The 16,965-nt window shown below is 39.2% G+C and overlaps 1 protein-coding gene across 3 annotated transcripts in view; it reads left to right on the top strand.

Moving 5' to 3' along the window:
- NSMAF (neutral sphingomyelinase activation associated factor) overlaps positions 1-16,965 on the top strand; it is a 57,696-nt gene that overhangs the window by 13,708 nt on the left and 27,023 nt on the right. For all 3 annotated transcript variants that reach the window (XR_005833606.1, XM_040625521.1, XM_040625520.1), the window contains exons 2-9: positions 3,342-3,431; positions 6,187-6,265; positions 6,362-6,429; positions 6,514-6,550; positions 10,420-10,470; positions 12,969-13,040; positions 13,347-13,394; positions 13,491-13,543. Coding sequence is in view for 2 of the 3 variants with exons in the window: in XM_040625521.1 (XP_040481455.1) it covers positions 3,342-3,431; positions 6,187-6,265; positions 6,362-6,429; positions 6,514-6,550; positions 10,420-10,470; positions 12,969-13,040; positions 13,347-13,394; positions 13,491-13,543 (498 nt within the window). In the remaining variant the exon portion in view is untranslated. The remainder of the gene's footprint in view (positions 1-3,341; positions 3,432-6,186; positions 6,266-6,361; positions 6,430-6,513; positions 6,551-10,419; positions 10,471-12,968; positions 13,041-13,346; positions 13,395-13,490; positions 13,544-16,965) is intronic.

Below are 16,965 nucleotides of genomic sequence, written 5' to 3'. Positions count from 1 at the left end.
TCCTCCGCTATGAGCCTGCTTCTTCCTCTCCCACTCCCCCTGCTTGTGTTCCCTCTCTCGCTGGCTGTCTCTATCTCTGTCAAATAGATAAATAAAATCTTTAAAATAAATAAATAAATAAATAAATAAATAAATAAATAAATAAAGTAAGGGCCCAACTTCATTCTTTTGCATGTGGAAATCCAGTTTTCCCAGCATCATTTGTTGAAGAGATTGTCCTTTTCTTATTTGTGGCCTTGGAACTCATATTTGACCATATATGTGAGGGTTTATTTCTGAACTCTATTCTGTTCCGTGGGTGTATGTATCTTTTTGCTGATTTTGATTTTGTTTCAATTACTGTAGCTTCGTAATATGTTTTGAAATCAGGAACTGTGAGGCTGCTAGCTTTGTTTTTCTTTCTTGATTGTTTTGGCTATTCAATTCCATATGCATTTTAGGATTTTTTTTCTATTTCTCTAATAAATGCCATTGAGATTTTGATAAGGATTCCATTGAATTTGCAAATCACTTTGGGTAGTATGGACATTTAATAATAATGTACTGTAATATATAGTACATAATATATAATAATAGGAATATATTTTATTTTTCTTCTAAAAACATATAATTAACATATATAAATAAAATTATTAATATAATTCTATTAGATATAATAGGATTATACATTTTTTTAAAAAACCTACTTATTTTTAATTTAAGTATCATTAACATACAGCATTATATTGGTTTCAGTGTATAATATAATTATTCAACAATCCTGTACATTACTTAGTGCTCATCACAAATGTACTCTTAAACCCTTTCACCTATTTCAGCCATCCCCCATCCACCTGCCCTCTGGCAACCACCAGTTTTCTATATGTGAATCTGGTTTTGTGGGTTTTTGTGTATTCTTTTTTTCTTTATTCATTTGTTTCTTAAATTCCACATATGAGTGAAATCATATGGTATTTGTCTTTCTCTGATTTATTTCACTTAGTTTAATATCCTTTAGATCCATTCATGCTATTGCAAGGAATAGGACTATATTTTAATAATTATACGGAAGAGCTGGTTGTCTATGATGGCTACTTGTGCTTCATAGCAATAAAATTACACCATTGTCTTATTAAAGATACTTATTTTATTTTACCTTCTGTCTAAGAGGAAGAGTGGGGAGATGAAGAGTGGGAAGACAGGGTTAAATCTCCAGCCCAAGCAAAGAGTTTCAGGTCATTAAGGCACAAACTGAAAATAAGGGGCAAGTTAACTAATAAATATCTCTCTGATTTAAGCCTTCATGGAAATTATCTGATGCATCAAAGGACTGTTCTAGCAATCCTAACTCTTGTGATTGTATTGAAATGCAGAGTGAGTATTAATAGTGAGCGTTTTACTTTGAGCTCTGGCATTTTAGCATATGATTAATTCTTGTTCATGGATTTAAAGTCATAAATAGGCTAATAAAAAGTTACCCTATTAGATGGTAAAGCTGGTTCCTGCTGTCATTATTCTTTATGAGTTATTTTTCTTTTGGTTCAATTTTCTTTGTAATGAGCAATGTCTTGTTCCATGAATATAATTTCTTCTTTGTAAGTATATTTATTATAGGATTTTGACCTCCTGTTCTCTGTATTGTGTCTAGAACTTCAAGTTGTGTTCTTCTGCTTGTTTTGGTCTAGTTCTTTCATATTAGAGGCTGGTGATTTTGGGTTATCCGTTCCTGTTTAAGTGTGAAGCATGTAATTCTGTGTCACTGTGGGCAGGCCTTCTCTGTTGGGCTTCAGTATGGGATGATATTGTAAAGACCTGGCTCTTGCAGATTAGATACCCCTATCCATGGGTCTTTTCTCTACAGCTATTTCATTTTTTTCTAAAAGTTATCTACCAACTGTTACTTGGAATGGTTATGTCTTCCTACTTTTTACACCATAGCCCTGCTCTCCACTGTGCTTGATGTCTAGTTTGGAGACTCTTCCTCTGGTTTTTCTCTAGAAAAACCAGAGGAAGGTAGGATAAGCATCAGGGGAGGAATCTGGGTACTGACTCATTCAGACTTCCCACTACCCCCCATGCTTCCTCCCTCTCTTCTTTGTACCTGATACCTGCAATTTCGGGACTTTTTGGAAGTCCTATGACTTGAGTTGGTTTTCTTCTGATTGGTACCTTCTACTGGAGGTGTGTGCCGTTCTGGTTCTGATCACTGCTGATTCCTCCCATCTGCTTTCCATTTCTCTCAGATTTGTTGCTCTCATCTTTGTTTGTGACTCTTCAATTTTCTTTGGTCTGTGGTTTTACCATTTAAAAAATATTTTCATTCACTCAAGTTTTAGTGGTGCTTCTGGAGGGAGCAGAAATAGACATACATGCCCAATCTGCTATGTTTATTGGAGATACACACACCAACACATACACTCCAACACACCAGAACTCCTGTCCTACACTCCCCCCTGAGAGCTTTTCCTGTAACTCTAGATGCCACTGATGTTTCCGGAACGAATAACACTTGTTTCCAGTTATTTGCCATGTATTTGTTTCTGTGGCCATACAACTGAATTAATACATTTTCTTATTACCTTATTGTGTTTTTAAAAGTTTAAAACACTTGGGCACCTGGGTATTTCAGTCAGTTAAGCGTCTGCCTTCAGCTCAGGTCATGATCCCAGGGTGCTGTAATCGAGCCCCGCACTGGGCTCCCAGCTCAGTGGGGAGCCTGCTTCTCCCTCTCCTGCTCCCCCTGCTTGTGCTTTCTCTGTCTCTGTCAAATAAATAAATAAAACCTTTTTAAAAAAAAGTTTAAAACACTTAAAACTTTTAAAAGAACTATATTTTAATCCTGTTCTGTTCAATTTACTTATTTATTCAACACCAAAGTGTTAGACTGGTTATTACAGGGAGATATTTAGATATCTGCCTCTCAGAGGCATGTGATCTTGTGGAAGTGGTAGGATAAGTGCAACTAACCAGGAGGCAGAACACTAAAGCGGGAGGGGCGTGTGGTCTGGAAGGGGAGGTAGGGAAGCTTGGTGGTCAGCCAGCAGAAACAAAGGATGAAAACTCCATAGGTGGGAAAGCCCTAGGTTTGGTTCAGGCAAAAATAAGTTTTATTTCATGAAATTTGGGGTTTCTCCTAAAGGAATTTTAAAAATCCACCTCTGAGTAATTTTATTTATTTTATATTTGGCTCGGCTGGGCAAGTGTGTCTGTTGCTTTCTCCCACTGAATAGAGAAGAGCATCTGGTGTATAATACACACCGAACAGGTATTTGTTGATTTAATGAGTGGACAATCATTTTGGGAACAGATGCTTTAAAAAACAAAAATGAGGTTTTGTTTTGTTCTGGTTTTTCCAAATTTAGATTTTCCTTGCTCCTACTTAACTTGGAGGAATACTACTTTGAACAACACACAGCTAATCATATTCAGAACAAGGGCGGTCAGAATGAAAGGTAAGGGAGATTTTTGGATCTCTACGGACCAGCAGACCTTTCCCTCGTCTGATATCTTTAAAATTAAATGTATGGTCATATAGATTTGCCCCCCTTTCGTACTGGGAAAGTAACGGGAAATGGGGACTTAGAAGTTGCTGTCGTAACTTCAGATAGTTTCTAAAGCTGAGAAACAGTGTATATGAATTCCTCTCATGTGGGTGTCTTAACTGAGCTGGACAGGACTGATCCATTCCAGCTCTTTTTTCCTGTATCACTTTTATACTTACACTCTCAGTTATTTGGGTTATGGTGTTGTAAAGTAATAATCATAAAACACCAGAGCGGCATAAAAATCAGTACTTTCAAAATGAATAATTTGATTTGAACTGGAAGCAAAATCAGTTTTCTCTATATTGTAATCATTAGTGCTTATTGCTATAAAAACAGATTCGGTTTCTCTGGCCATAGCTTTTGAAAGCTGTGTACAAAAATGTGTAATGAAGTATTTTGTTTAAAATTCCAACTTGGAATTAACTAAGATCAGAATTGTTCCCGCAAAATTGTATCTGCTAATGATTTCCTTTGGAGATGTCCCTTAACTATAGGCCACAACTTGAAATGCTTTGATATTAGATAAACTCTTTAATTTTTAGTGTTCTTCAGGTTTTTATCTTGAAAAGACCATCAAGGCCATGTGGCATTTGTTTAAATACAACCTAAAGTGAAAATTATTTAAGCTTTTTGTTTGGGAGCTTATGACATGTCTGTTTCCTGAGCATTCAAATTAGACAATTATGGTTCCTTGAAAGCAGCACCTTGCTTTCTTACTTCTGGAATTTTGCTCACATTCTTCTCCCGAATTCCGTACTGTTGTTTTTCCTCTCAATATTTCTCTGCCTCATACCATAAAATGTCTTGCTTAAAATTAAGTGCATTTGTTTATTATTAAACATAGATATAAGCTAGCAAATTGAAACCTGTTTTTGTAATTTTTAAGGTATTATTAGAGTTCAGTGGTACGACCCATGGAGGTAAATTCGGTGATATCTAGCAACATTGCATGTGCATTAACCCATCGATCTAGCAAGGCTGCTTCTAGGGAACTGTCTCAGAGGTGCCCTGGGAAATATAGAAACGGACGTCTGTACAAGGTTATTTATCATAACACTACTTGTAATTGCAATACTGGAAACGATCCACTAGGGGACTGAGTGAATAAACAGTGGCGTGTCCTCATAATGGAGTACTATGCAGAGGTAACAAAGGAATGGAGGTCTGTATAGTGCTGTGGACTGATCGCCAGCATGCACTCGGTGCAAAAAGTAAAGAGCAGAATATTGTGTATTGTATGCTCTCTTTCACATAATTATGAAAGGAGAGGGATAATTTTTTGGTTCTATTTTTAAAAACAAAACATTTTAAATTATGTACTTAAAAAAGCATAAACTAAAAGCTAATGAAAGCAATTATCTACACAGAAGAAGGAACAATGGGGAAATAATATAAAATGACAACTGGACTTCTCCGAATGCCCCTTATTTTATAACTCTGCTTTTGGAAATGTAGAAATATTTTACATAGATTTTAATACAGAATTAAATTTTAGAAGAAACAGTAAATCTTAAAAATTAAAAAGAAAATGAAACAAGTAAACTAAAGTATATATAAGTTGGAAGGTTAACCACAGAGAAGAATAATTTTAATCACCTTCACAACATAGTAATTTGTGTGTCTGGTGAGATATATATAGCCCGAGTAGAAAAAGAATTGCAAGAAAGGTTGTACGTGTTTTAGTAGTAATATCGTTGCTGGTAATTATGGTATTATTATTTTGAAACTGGTTTTTTTCACACATGCACATTGATTTATATAGTTAAATGAAGCAAATGAGTAATATGTTGATGCCAAGACAAGACTTTCAGGATGAAATAGACACAAATCTAATAGTAAAGGAGTTAAGTTAAAAGCCTAATCTTACGTTTGAATTGGAAATGTTTATATCAATTCATATACTTTTCTTTTAAAAGAAAGTATTTTCTAGCTCTCCCCTCCGGAAAGTCCTAGAAAAAAACCCCTTAGCAATGAGTTTGTGCTCTCTGAATACCGCTTCCCAAGAAAAGGAATGAGGGCTCTTTGAGAAGTGGCTGAGTCTGAGTCTGGGGCAGGAAGGGTGCGGGATGAGCATGGCACATCTTGTCCTACTGGCAAGTAAGAGAGGTGTCCGAAACCTACCGTACATCGAATTAAAAGGACACAAGGGCCAACTTGAAGAGTTGGGCAACAAATGGGACAAACTGACATTGAAAAAGAACAATGCCTGCAGTGGTAGAGATGCATCAGAATCATTAAAATCCACCAGTTCATGAGATATTTATATTACCTGGCAGGGATCCTAGGACACCAACTCTTTATTCTAAAACTTGGTAAATAGAGATAAAGAATCAAGCATTTTTTTTCTGCTTTCTTTGTACAAATTGTACTTCAAATCATAGATAAATACTGCACTCCAAATCATAAATAAATACTATAAAGTTGTTCTTTGTTGATGAATTCTAGATAATAAACACAGAAGGGGTGATAAAAATTTCAGTCCCTAATGAATAATGGGATCGGGTTGGCAAACCATCGGCCTGGGGTCAATGTAATTACAATTAATTACATTGTTCTTTCAGTTAATGCTTTAGTTATCTATTTTCTAGTTAAAATGTATTATGATTCTTTAGTGACTTTTATTATGTTCATTAATAATAATCCTTTGTACTTTGATCCCTAGGAAAATCAGAGGCTCCTTAAAAATATGTTCAAAATCAGTTATTTTTGAACCAGATGCAATATCCCAGCCCATCATTAAGGTAAATGCATTTTAAATATGAACAGAGACATTCTTACTTTTTGTGTATATTTTACCCTGCTCATTTCTATAATATTTCTCTCTCAATTTTATGCAGATTCCTTTGAGAGATTGCATAAAAATAGGAAAACATGGAGAAAATGGATCCAATAGATACTTTGCAAAGTATGTCATTGTTACTGTTTAATTTTACTTTAATTTTACCCCCCCAAAATTATATATTTTTAATGACTTCTATCTGCATTGTAGGACAAAATCCGGGGAGATTTCACTCATTTTCAGTCAGGTAAGCAGCACATAGTAAATTTTTTTCCTAACCTCAGTGAACATACACACACACACACACACACACACACACACTTTTTTTTTTTTTTTTTAGCACGGTGACATTATTTATAGAAATCTCAGATGAAGACTGTTGGAATAGATGTTTATATGCTTTTAAGATTGAACTATTGAGAACTATATTTTTTTAAAAGCTGTGATTCCCTTATGAGATCCTCAATTTTTTTTTTTTAATTTATTTAAGATTGTATTTATCGGGGCGCCTGGGTGGCGCAGTCATTAAGCGTCTGCCTTCGGCTCAGGGCGTGATCCCAGCATTCTGGGNNGTCAAATAAATAAATACAATCTTAAAAAAAAAAAAAAAGATTGTATTTATTTATTTGAGAGTGCAAGAGAGACAGCACAAGCAGGGGGAGGGGCAGAGGGAGAAGGGAGCAGGGAGCTGAGCAGGGAGCCCAATACAGGGCTCAATCCTGGAACTCTGGGATCGTGACTGGAGCCTAAGGCACACAACTGACTGAGCCACCCAGGCGCCCCGAGATCCTTAATGTTTATAGAGTTGCGTGACACCCACAGGCTGGTGGTTTTGTCCTCTTGAGTTCTGACAGCGTGTGGGGGTTGAGCTGAAAGCACTGTGGTCCCTCCTGTGGCCTCTGAGCCATTTAGAAGGTGGGAGGCCTGCAGCAGAGCACTGAGGGGGATCTCAGGTTGACTCATGGTGACAACCAGGGCACCAACTCAGGATGTGCCATCTCATACAAATTATGAGGTTTGGGATTCTGACCTTTTTTCATCCCAAATTTATGCGGCATACATATATATTCCCAGTATTGTGCTTAATACCGGCAACATGGAGAAAAATTAAAACACGGTTTTTCTCCTATCATACACTTAGTTCATCTATAGTGTTTTTTTTTTTTTTTAATTATATGTAATACGGGAGTAGAGGGCCTCTCCCATTTGCTTTTTGCCCTGGATTTTACCTTCTTCATCTCTAAAATGAGAGGGTTAGAGATCAAGTTGTCCCAACTATGTACAGAGCCCTAATTCGGTGAAGTGTTCAAAGGAAAATCCTTCTGCGGTCAGGTAAGTTTAGGAAAAGCTGTGGGAAGCAAAGACACACCTTTCTTTATTTCAGCACTTGACTCGAAGCCTTAGCAAACAGACAGAGAGAGGGTCCAGAGGAAGTGCCATGAGGGACTCAAGGAGGCAGATGGTTGGGAACAGAGTTTTTAGATCACTTACCCCTTCTGCTCATGGAACACTTTTTAATGCATATTGAAAAGTATTTTATGAAAGTTGGGAGATATCAGCTTAGGCGATTCTCTAGGTCTGATTTCCATGAGTCAATGAATCTTAAGGAAGAAAGCATTTCACAGCCTATCTTTGACTTCATGTTGTTTTAACTGGCATATAGGCAAACGGTCTGTAGCCACTCTGGGTGGTGGTGGTGGGGGCAGAACACCATTTTTAATCATTGTGGCCTGCACCTGTGCTCTCATTGTTTCTGAAGTATTCTTCTGCATCATGGTCGAATGCTAGAAAGTCTGTATCTTGAAAGGAAGAGGTAATTTTTCAGTCAGAAGTGTGGTTTCCATTATAAAAATTATCCATAAGAAGAGGTCTTATGTCAGGCAAACTCAAAACCAGCCTCACCTCCAACGGTGACCAGTTAGTCAATCTAGAATTATTTCAAACTTCTGGATTGAGTATACAATAAAAAAAACTCAACTTTTGTGGGTTTTGACTACCTTAAGTGGTCACACTGTTTCAGAAATATGTTATGGTCCTTTAGGCTTTAGAGAGTTTTGCTTCCAAATTTTCTTTTGTAGAATAAAGAGGGGTGTATGTGGGTGTAAATAATAGTTTTTATTCATGTATTTGTATGTTCAGTAAGTATATTCAAGGTTATGAAGCTATAGGAAAGAATAAAATATCCAAAGCCCCTCTCCCCATGGACTTTATCTTGAGATGGGGGCAAGAGACAATAAGCAGACATCTTCTATAGTGAAGACAATGCCAACAGGACGAAAGGATAGAGAAGGATGAGGAGCACATGTGCTGCTGTAGATAGAGTGGCCAGGGCACCTCGCCAAGGAGGTGCATGTGAAGGCAACCGCTCAGAAGGCCTGAGTGAATGAGCCAGGCAGTATCCTGAGCAATGGAGGCCCTGCGAGGCCAGTGTCCTGGTGGGTGGCAGGCACGGTGAGGGTGACTGTGCCTGGGGCAAGGCACAAAGGGCAGCTGGGAGAAGGGTTGGAGCAGTGGCAGGATCTGTGTCATGGAGAGCCTACGGGCCACAGTAAGGAGTCCGAATAAAGCACAAAAGATAAAAACCCCTAGAGAGCTGAGAAGAAGAGGGGCACCATCTGCTTCGTATGTATTTGTACATCTCTTGGAGGCCTGGTAGAGAATATGCTGTGGGGGAAGGGGGTATGAGCAGAAGCAAGGAGGGCCTTTAGGGGTGCGGGAACCCAGAGGTTTTGGATCAGGATGGTAGTGATGCAGGGTGAGAGGCGGTCAGCGTCTGGATATATTCTGAAGGAAAGCCCCACAGATGTGCTGATGCATTAGTTGTAAGGCACAAAGGAAAACAGTCAGGAACGACTCCAGCAGGGTGGATAGCAGTGCCATTTACTGCTGTAAAGAAGCCTGGAGAAGAGCAGGCTTTGTTCAGAATGTTGCCTCTGAGAGGAAACATCTGGTAGGCATTTGGGAGCAATGGTGTGGGTCTCAGGGAGGAGGCGGAGATGAGAAAGAGAACCTGGGTAACGCCCTGGGGCTGGATGAGGCTTCCATTGTGCACAGGGCATCTGAGGACGAAGCCCCAGCAGCTCCACCGGGGGGAGGTTAGGAAGACAGGGTCCGAAGAAAGACAGTAGGAGCAGTGGGTGAGGTCGGGGAGGGCCAGGAGCCGGTGGCTGGAAGCCAACTGGAAAACTGCTTCAGGAAGAACTATCAACTCTGTCCTGTGCTCTGAGAAACAGAATCGAGGAAGTCCTTAGAACAGACTCTTGGATTTGGTGACATGGCGATCTTTGCACCTTTTGTGACCTTCTCAGGACTGGATTCTGTAATGTGGTGCAGCTGAAAACCAGTCCTGAGCCCAAGAGAAAGTACAGTCAGCTCTTGCAAACAGTTTTGCCACAAAAAGGAACAGAAATGGCAAAAGGAGGATATAAGACCAAGGGAGGGTTTTTATCTATGGTTTGTTTCAAATGGGAGAAAGTGCACGAGCATATTACCACAGAAGCAAAGGTTTTGAACAGCTGACAGATGGAGGGAGGTCTGCATTCTGTGGCCTAGTCAAGTGGCTGGTGTTGAGGGCCCAGCCAGGCAACCCTTCACCAAAACAGTCGGGAAGGCAGGGCTAAGGGTCCAGGCTCCATGTTAATGGCTCTGGGGCTGACGTTCCTTGTTAGACATGGTTGCTGACATACAGTGTAAGTGTATATGAAATACCGTGTGCCCAGATCACCTCTAGAGAAGAGAAATTTCTTTATGTTAATAAATGTATTTCATACCACAGTGACTCTGTTTTACCCATTTCTTAGAAAATTGGCCCTTACATTACCTTCCTTCGGCCGTCTACTTGGTTACTTGGTAAAAGTACCGACATTCATAAAACATCTTAAATATTTTATTTATCCAGTAGTGATTGCTAACTTGTTGCCTTGATGAATCTCTTTTTAATTTAATATTTGTTATTCTAACATCAGAACATTAAAGTCATACTAAGATTAATGCAAGGGCTTGAAATTGAGATTATGTAACAATGATTTAAATTCAATTCATAATATCCTGATTTATGGTAACTCATTACTCTGAAAATTTTTAGTTATTTTACAAGCATTGATTTGTTTTTCTCAGGTATATTTCATTAAAGAACACAACATTGTTGCCCCATATAAAATCGAAAGGGTAAGTAAAGCCTTTCATTTATTCCTAGCAATTTGTATAGTGATTTTAAGCAATAAGATTTTGTGACTTTATTAACATCTTTAATCAAATATAATAATAATGAGTATTTAGAACCTTGTTACCAGCACTTAAAACAGAATTACCCAAGGGAGAGTTCAGTCCAAGAGATTTCAATTAACTTTTTGACTTCAAAACAAATGTGTCAAATAGGGGAGAAAAAAGCTTTAATTATTAGATTAAAAATTGAAATCAGAATATGTATCATTTATAAGATTATTTGCTGGATATCACTGAGAATGTATTTTTTTAAATGCTTGAGAAATATTTATAGGTTATAAAGTACCCTTATTTGGGAGCTTAGTCATAATTTATAAATTCTCTTAATTGGGAGAAGCTATGAGTAGACTTGAATAGAATATCTGGCTTTCCAGGACTTGTCAGGTAAGCATAGATGTTACATTTAACTATTCTGGGCTTTATTTAATTCTTTTGCTTCAGCTTTTACCAATACTTTTACCACAAGATATTTTATAGGACCTGCATTATAGGATAATACTTTATAGGACCTGCATCAGGCTAGTGCTCTGGATAGGGCCACCACCTCTGCGAATGAGGAAAAGCCACCCTCTCTGAGCAGACAGCCCTACAGGCCGAATCTCTGTCTCTGCAGTTTCTCAGCCAGCACTTGTGGGACACGCGGACCACACGCTGTGGCCTTGGGGGTTTGTGCACAAGAAACACTTGCCTGTGCCAGTTAGTCAGAAACTGTAAATATGAGATTTAATAACTCTCAGGTGGGGCTGTTGGCATTTGGGGAAGGATAGTTCTTAATTGTGTGGGGCATCCCTTGCCCTGCAGCCTGCTCCCAGGCTAAACTAAACACCCCTACTACACCGTCACCCCTGCTGTTGGCTTGTACCTCCACACATGGACAAAAGCCTCATGGGGTTGGTAGGATACCCCCCACGCTGAGAACCACTGCCTGGGGGACTCTCCTTCCTAAAGCTCTCCTGATACCCACTTGAAGTGCAAAGCTGTTCTTGGCCCATTGTAAAGTTATGTAAAGGGAGACGAGGGAGGTTGTCTGAAGCAAAGAAAAGCTCTTTTGTTCCAGTGTGAATTAGAACACCCGAGAATTTCCAGAGTTTAAAAAGAGGGCTACAGTGACACTGATGGTGACCATGAGAGATGACAGAATAGGAAGTCCTTGTTCCTCTCACGGAGACACTGATTCAATCAACAATACATGGACCAATGCCTTTTGTGACAAACCTGGAAACCAATTAAGAGGCCCTGCACCCCAGCTTAGCATGAAATCAGCCTCATTGAAGCTGATAGGGATGTTTGTAATATCCTGTCAGTGTAGGCCCTCCCTAGACACAGCACCACGGGATGGGAGGGAACACTCAGCCCCCAACTTCTCCCGGGGAGGGAGAGACAAGACTGGACCATGTGTCCAGTATTCTGACTGTTGGGGTGGCTGCCCAAGGGACTGGCTTCGGTCTTGCCTGTCTTGGAGTGGTGACAGGACCTGGCATATGCCCTAGATGCTTCGGGCCACTGAAAACAAGGAGGAGGGGACCCATAGTCCAGCAGACAGAGGACAGCACAGCTTGGCAGACTTTTCCTTGGGGCAAGGAGAAGAAGAGAGCATGTGACACATCACATTAACCTTCACAACATATAGTCCCCCATCCTCCGAGCACCTCAGTATTTGAAGCAAACATTGACAGAATTGAAGGGAGAAATTGGCAGCAGCCCAGTAATAATAGGAGACCTCAGCGCCCCACTTTCAGTAATGGGTAGAACATCCAGACGGAAGGTCATTTAGGAAACAGCAGGTCTGAACAACACTGTAGACCAACCAGGTGGACCTCAGAGACACATAGAGAACACTCTACCCAACAGCAGCAGAGTCCACATTCTTCTCACATGCACATGGAACATTCTCTAGGATGCACCACATGTTAGGTCACAAAACAATCAAAACAAATTCAGGATTGAAATCGCATCAAGTATCCCTTCTGCCCACCATGGAATAAAACTAGAAATACCTAGAAGACTGCGTGCAAGTTGAATAACACCCTTGAACCACCAGTGGGCCAAAGAAGAAATAAAAAGGGAAATTAAAAAATACCTTGAGACAAACAAGATCAAAACCAGAACGTGCCTAAACTTAGAGAATGCAGCTAAAGTAGTCCTAAGGGGGACGTTCGTAGTGATACCTGCCTACCTTAAGGAACAGAAATGTCTCAGATTTAAAAACCCAGCTGTACACCTCAAGAAACTAGAACTAGAACCACAAACTGAGCCCGAAGTTAGCAGAAGGGAAAAAATAATCAATGTAGCAGGAAATCTGACAGAATCTACTCTCTCCTTCCAGAGCGGGGTGCAGGCAGATACATGCACAGGTCAGCAGGGGGGTTGCAGATGTTCTTAAAGGAATATGGTTTGAAATGCTTCTTCTCTTCCTTTGATTTGTTTCCCTTTTTTGTTAGGGCGAAATGGAGTATGTGTTTGAATTGGATGTTTCAGGGAAAGTGGAGGACGTTGTGGAGACCTTGCTTCAGGTAAGCCAGCACCTCACTTGGGCATTCACCAGGCAGAGAATTCAAAGCAAACTTAGGCAGAAACTTAAAAAAAAAAAAATCATATTCATACATCTCACTAAAACCACAATTTCCTTTATAAATGTGAAGCAGATTTACTTGAATATGTTGAATTTGAAAACTGTATACTAGGAAGAAGCCATAGATATATCAGAAGTGATCTTAACTGTTGCTAAATAACAATGCTGTTTTTCATTGCTTCTAAGGAAATACCTTCATATTGTTTTAGAGAAAAAAATAAATTCTTGTATATCTGTAATATTGTAGCTTCACAGAGCATCCTGCCTTGACAAACTAGGGGACCAAACTGCTATGGTAAGAATTTCTAAAGTAAATTGCCTTTATCGTGAATTAAATTGTATTGGTGTTTTACTCATAAATACTTATTTTTAAATGTTTTTTTTTTCTTAGATAACAGCTATTTTGCAGTCACGTTTGGCTAGAACGTCATTTGACAAAAACAGGTAAGTTAATGATTTCATTCCCTGATTCTAATTTGTATTTTTTAAGATTTATTTATTTTAGAGAGAGAGCGCACACACATGTGCAAGGAGGGGAAGGGGCAGAGAGAATCTTAAGCAGACTCCCCACTGAGCATGGAGCCCAATGCAGGGCTCGATCCCAGGACCTCGAGATCATGACCTGAGCCAAAATCAGGAGTTGGATGCTTAACCAGCTGAGCTGCCCAGGCGCCCCTCATTCCCTGATTCTAAAAGGATCGGACGTCTTCAACCCGTATGCCTCCTTCAGCTTGTCCCAAACCACCCATGTTGCCATCTGTGGCGCCCAGACCTGTGGTCGGGAATGCCCTGGCCTCTGCTTCTCCATCCTGACTTTGGTCAGTCAGCCAGGCCTGTTGACCGATGCTCCCTAAGATCTTTCTAGTCTGCCACCATCGTTTCCCACTGTTGTTGCCTGAGTTCAGGCCACCAACACCTTTGCTCGGAACAGTGTAACAGCTGTTAGCTTGTCCGCCTGACCCAGTCTTCCCTTTTCCTGTCCTCTTTTATCTACTGTACCAAGTGTACTTTGAAAATGTGGTTTTTCTAAAGAACTTACTCAATTATATCACTTGTCTGTTTAAAACTCTTCAAGATTTCCCATTGCCTTCAGGGTAAAGTTTTAACCTTCCATGGCTTAGGTTCTCGCCCTTGTGCCTACTCTGGTCGCTGGTGGCTTCTCTCGAATTCTGTGTGCTAGCTCTTTGCATTTATGCGGATCCGGAGCTTACCGCTTGGTCTCTTCCCTCTGAGCCTTTGGACATGTTGCCTGTGCCTAGACTGCTCGGCCTCCTTCCTCTTTTTCACGGGGCTGACTCTTACTTATTCATCTGATTTCAGCTTAGCTGTCGGTTGTTCCAGAAAGTCTTTCCTGACCCTTCAGGCTGTGATCAGTATCTTACTAAAGTGTCTTGCAGGGACGAGGAGACTACATTCCCACTGGTCCACTGTTTTTTTCATTGATTTTCTTGGCTTTTCTAAGTATACAATATATTTCCTGCAAATAATTATGGTTTTATATGAACCTGTTCTCTTATTTCTTTCTTGCCTGGTACTAAGTAGATTTGTATCTCATCTGCAATACCACTGTATCAACCACGTAGCTTCATCACAACGCCTGGTGTCTGCAGGTTCCGGGCCTCACAGCTTATTTTCCTTTTTAATTTATGTCTTCACTATTCTTGGCCTTATGCTGCACTTCTGTATAAATTTAGAAACAGCTTGTTGAGTTCCATAAAAGAAAGCTCCCTGAGATTTTGATGGTGATTGCAATGAATCACTCATTTATTGAGGCCTCCTTTAATGTCTTCCTTATGGTTCTTTCCATAAAGGTCTTTCCTCTCTGGTGCTAGATGTAGTCCAAGTACTTCATATTTCTGATGGTGTTGTAAATGATGCCCTAAAAACCTCATCTTCCGTTTATTGTTGATATATAGAATGCTGTGGATTTCTGTGTATTCATTTTGTTTCCAGCAACCCTGCTAAACTTTGTCATCAGGCCCATTAACTTTATATGTAAACTCTTTAATATGTACAAAATCTTATGGATAAGTTATTTCAGGCCCTATTCACTATATATTTTTACTTTACATTCTTATTTTAGAGTTCTGCTGAATCTGTAGATCACTACAGCTTAGGACAACATAGAATGTAATGGTTGAATAGATTCATTTATGGATTATGAGGTGCTAGGCTTTTGCTAGACACTTATGTTTATAAATGAGGTTAGTGTGTAATATTCTGTTTTATTGCTATCTTTGTGAGATTTGTGACCTTCACACTCCATTTTCAGGTGTTGAAGAACTGTCAGGAAAGCCATCTGGCCAATAATGTTTCTGTGTGTATATTTGTTTGCTGCTTTTTCTGTTTCACCTTCATAGCGTTAATTTTCTTTCTGTTTTAATACTTGCAGGATATATTAGGTAAGCGGATTGCTGGGGGAAGAATAGCTTCCATTTTAGGAAGGAAAAGGAATAAGAAGAATTAGCTTCTTTTGACCTACTTAGAATGCATAATGCTTCTAAGTAGCGACTTTTTCAATCTTGGGCCTCAGCGTGACATTAACTTAAAAATGGCTCATTCTGGAAGTTTTAATTTAACCCAGTCTCTAAAATGTTAGGCTGAAGAATTTGGGGAAGAAAATTTGCAGTATAAAATAAGATATTCCAGAGTTGTATACTTCCTCTCAAAGAAAAAAGTAAACTTTTGCCAAAATAAGCTTTCATCATAGTTCTGAGGAAATACTTTCTTATTGAAGAAATGAAGGAGAACCATGTTTATTTTTCCCTACTGTTCATTCTGGGAATTTTCAAATCCTCGCAAATTGCAAGAGTAACATAATGAACACAGATACCCTGTGGGTCACCAGGCATTAGTTTGTTAACATTTTGTCAGTTTGCTTTAGTTGCACGTGCTTGTGAGTACGTATGTGCGCATGTACACATACGTGTATGTACGTGTAGGTAATGTGTACATGTATGTATATGTTTGTATTGTGTATAAAATACAGGCCTTTTTCAGAATCACTTGAAATTACATTACAAGACGTCATGACACTTCACCCATAACTACTTCAACACGTGTCTCTCCGAAGGGTATTCTCTGGCACTCCTCCGTACTATACAATACTCAAGTACTGATGATTCTCTAATGCCATGTAATTTATACTTTCATATTCAGGTGTCCCCCATTTGTACCCCAAAACATCCCCTTTAAAGTACTTTATGTGGGACTAATTTTAGATCTGAAGAAAAGGTTTAAAGATAGTCCACAGAGGTCTTTTACACCTGCCCCGCTTTCCCCCACTGCCAGAGATGCTCTGTCTGTCCATGTGGCCATAGTTGGGTGGATGGATTCCTAGATTGGTGATTTTTTGGATGCTATTTAAATTTGATTTTTTCCAGTTATTTGTTACTGGCATATAGAAATACAGTGGGTTTTCTCTTTTTTTTACATTCACCTTGTATTCTGTGACATTTCCAGATTTACTCATTGGTCCTTGTGCGTTTTTTTTATGTTGCATAGAGTTTTCTATATACATAACTGTTTAATCTGTGAATAATGACAGTTTCACAGAAATCCTTATGGCTTTTATTTCTATGTCTTTCTTCATTGTACCATTTAATTAATAGATGTGGTGGGAGCACATCCTTGCCCCGTTCTTGATCTTATAGGAAAAGGGTTTGTTTCACAACTAGAAGATGAGGCTAGCTGTAGGTTTTTCATGGATGCCCTTTAGCAGAATGATGAAGCTCCCTTTTATTCCTGGTTAGCCGAGAGTATTTTCAGTAATAGGTTTAGAGTTTTGTTAAATGTTTTTTTCTACACTTACTGAAATGATCACATTTTTTTCTATTTCATTCTGTTGATGTTGTGAATTACATTGA

Source organism: Ursus maritimus, unplaced genomic scaffold, assembly GCF_017311325.1.
Source record: "Ursus maritimus isolate PB19 unplaced genomic scaffold, ASM1731132v1 scaffold_9, whole genome shotgun sequence".
NCBI lineage: Eukaryota > Metazoa > Chordata > Mammalia > Carnivora > Ursidae > Ursus > Ursus maritimus.
Note: the sequence above shows the minus strand (reverse complement) of the source record. Positions and strands in the feature narration are given on the sequence as shown.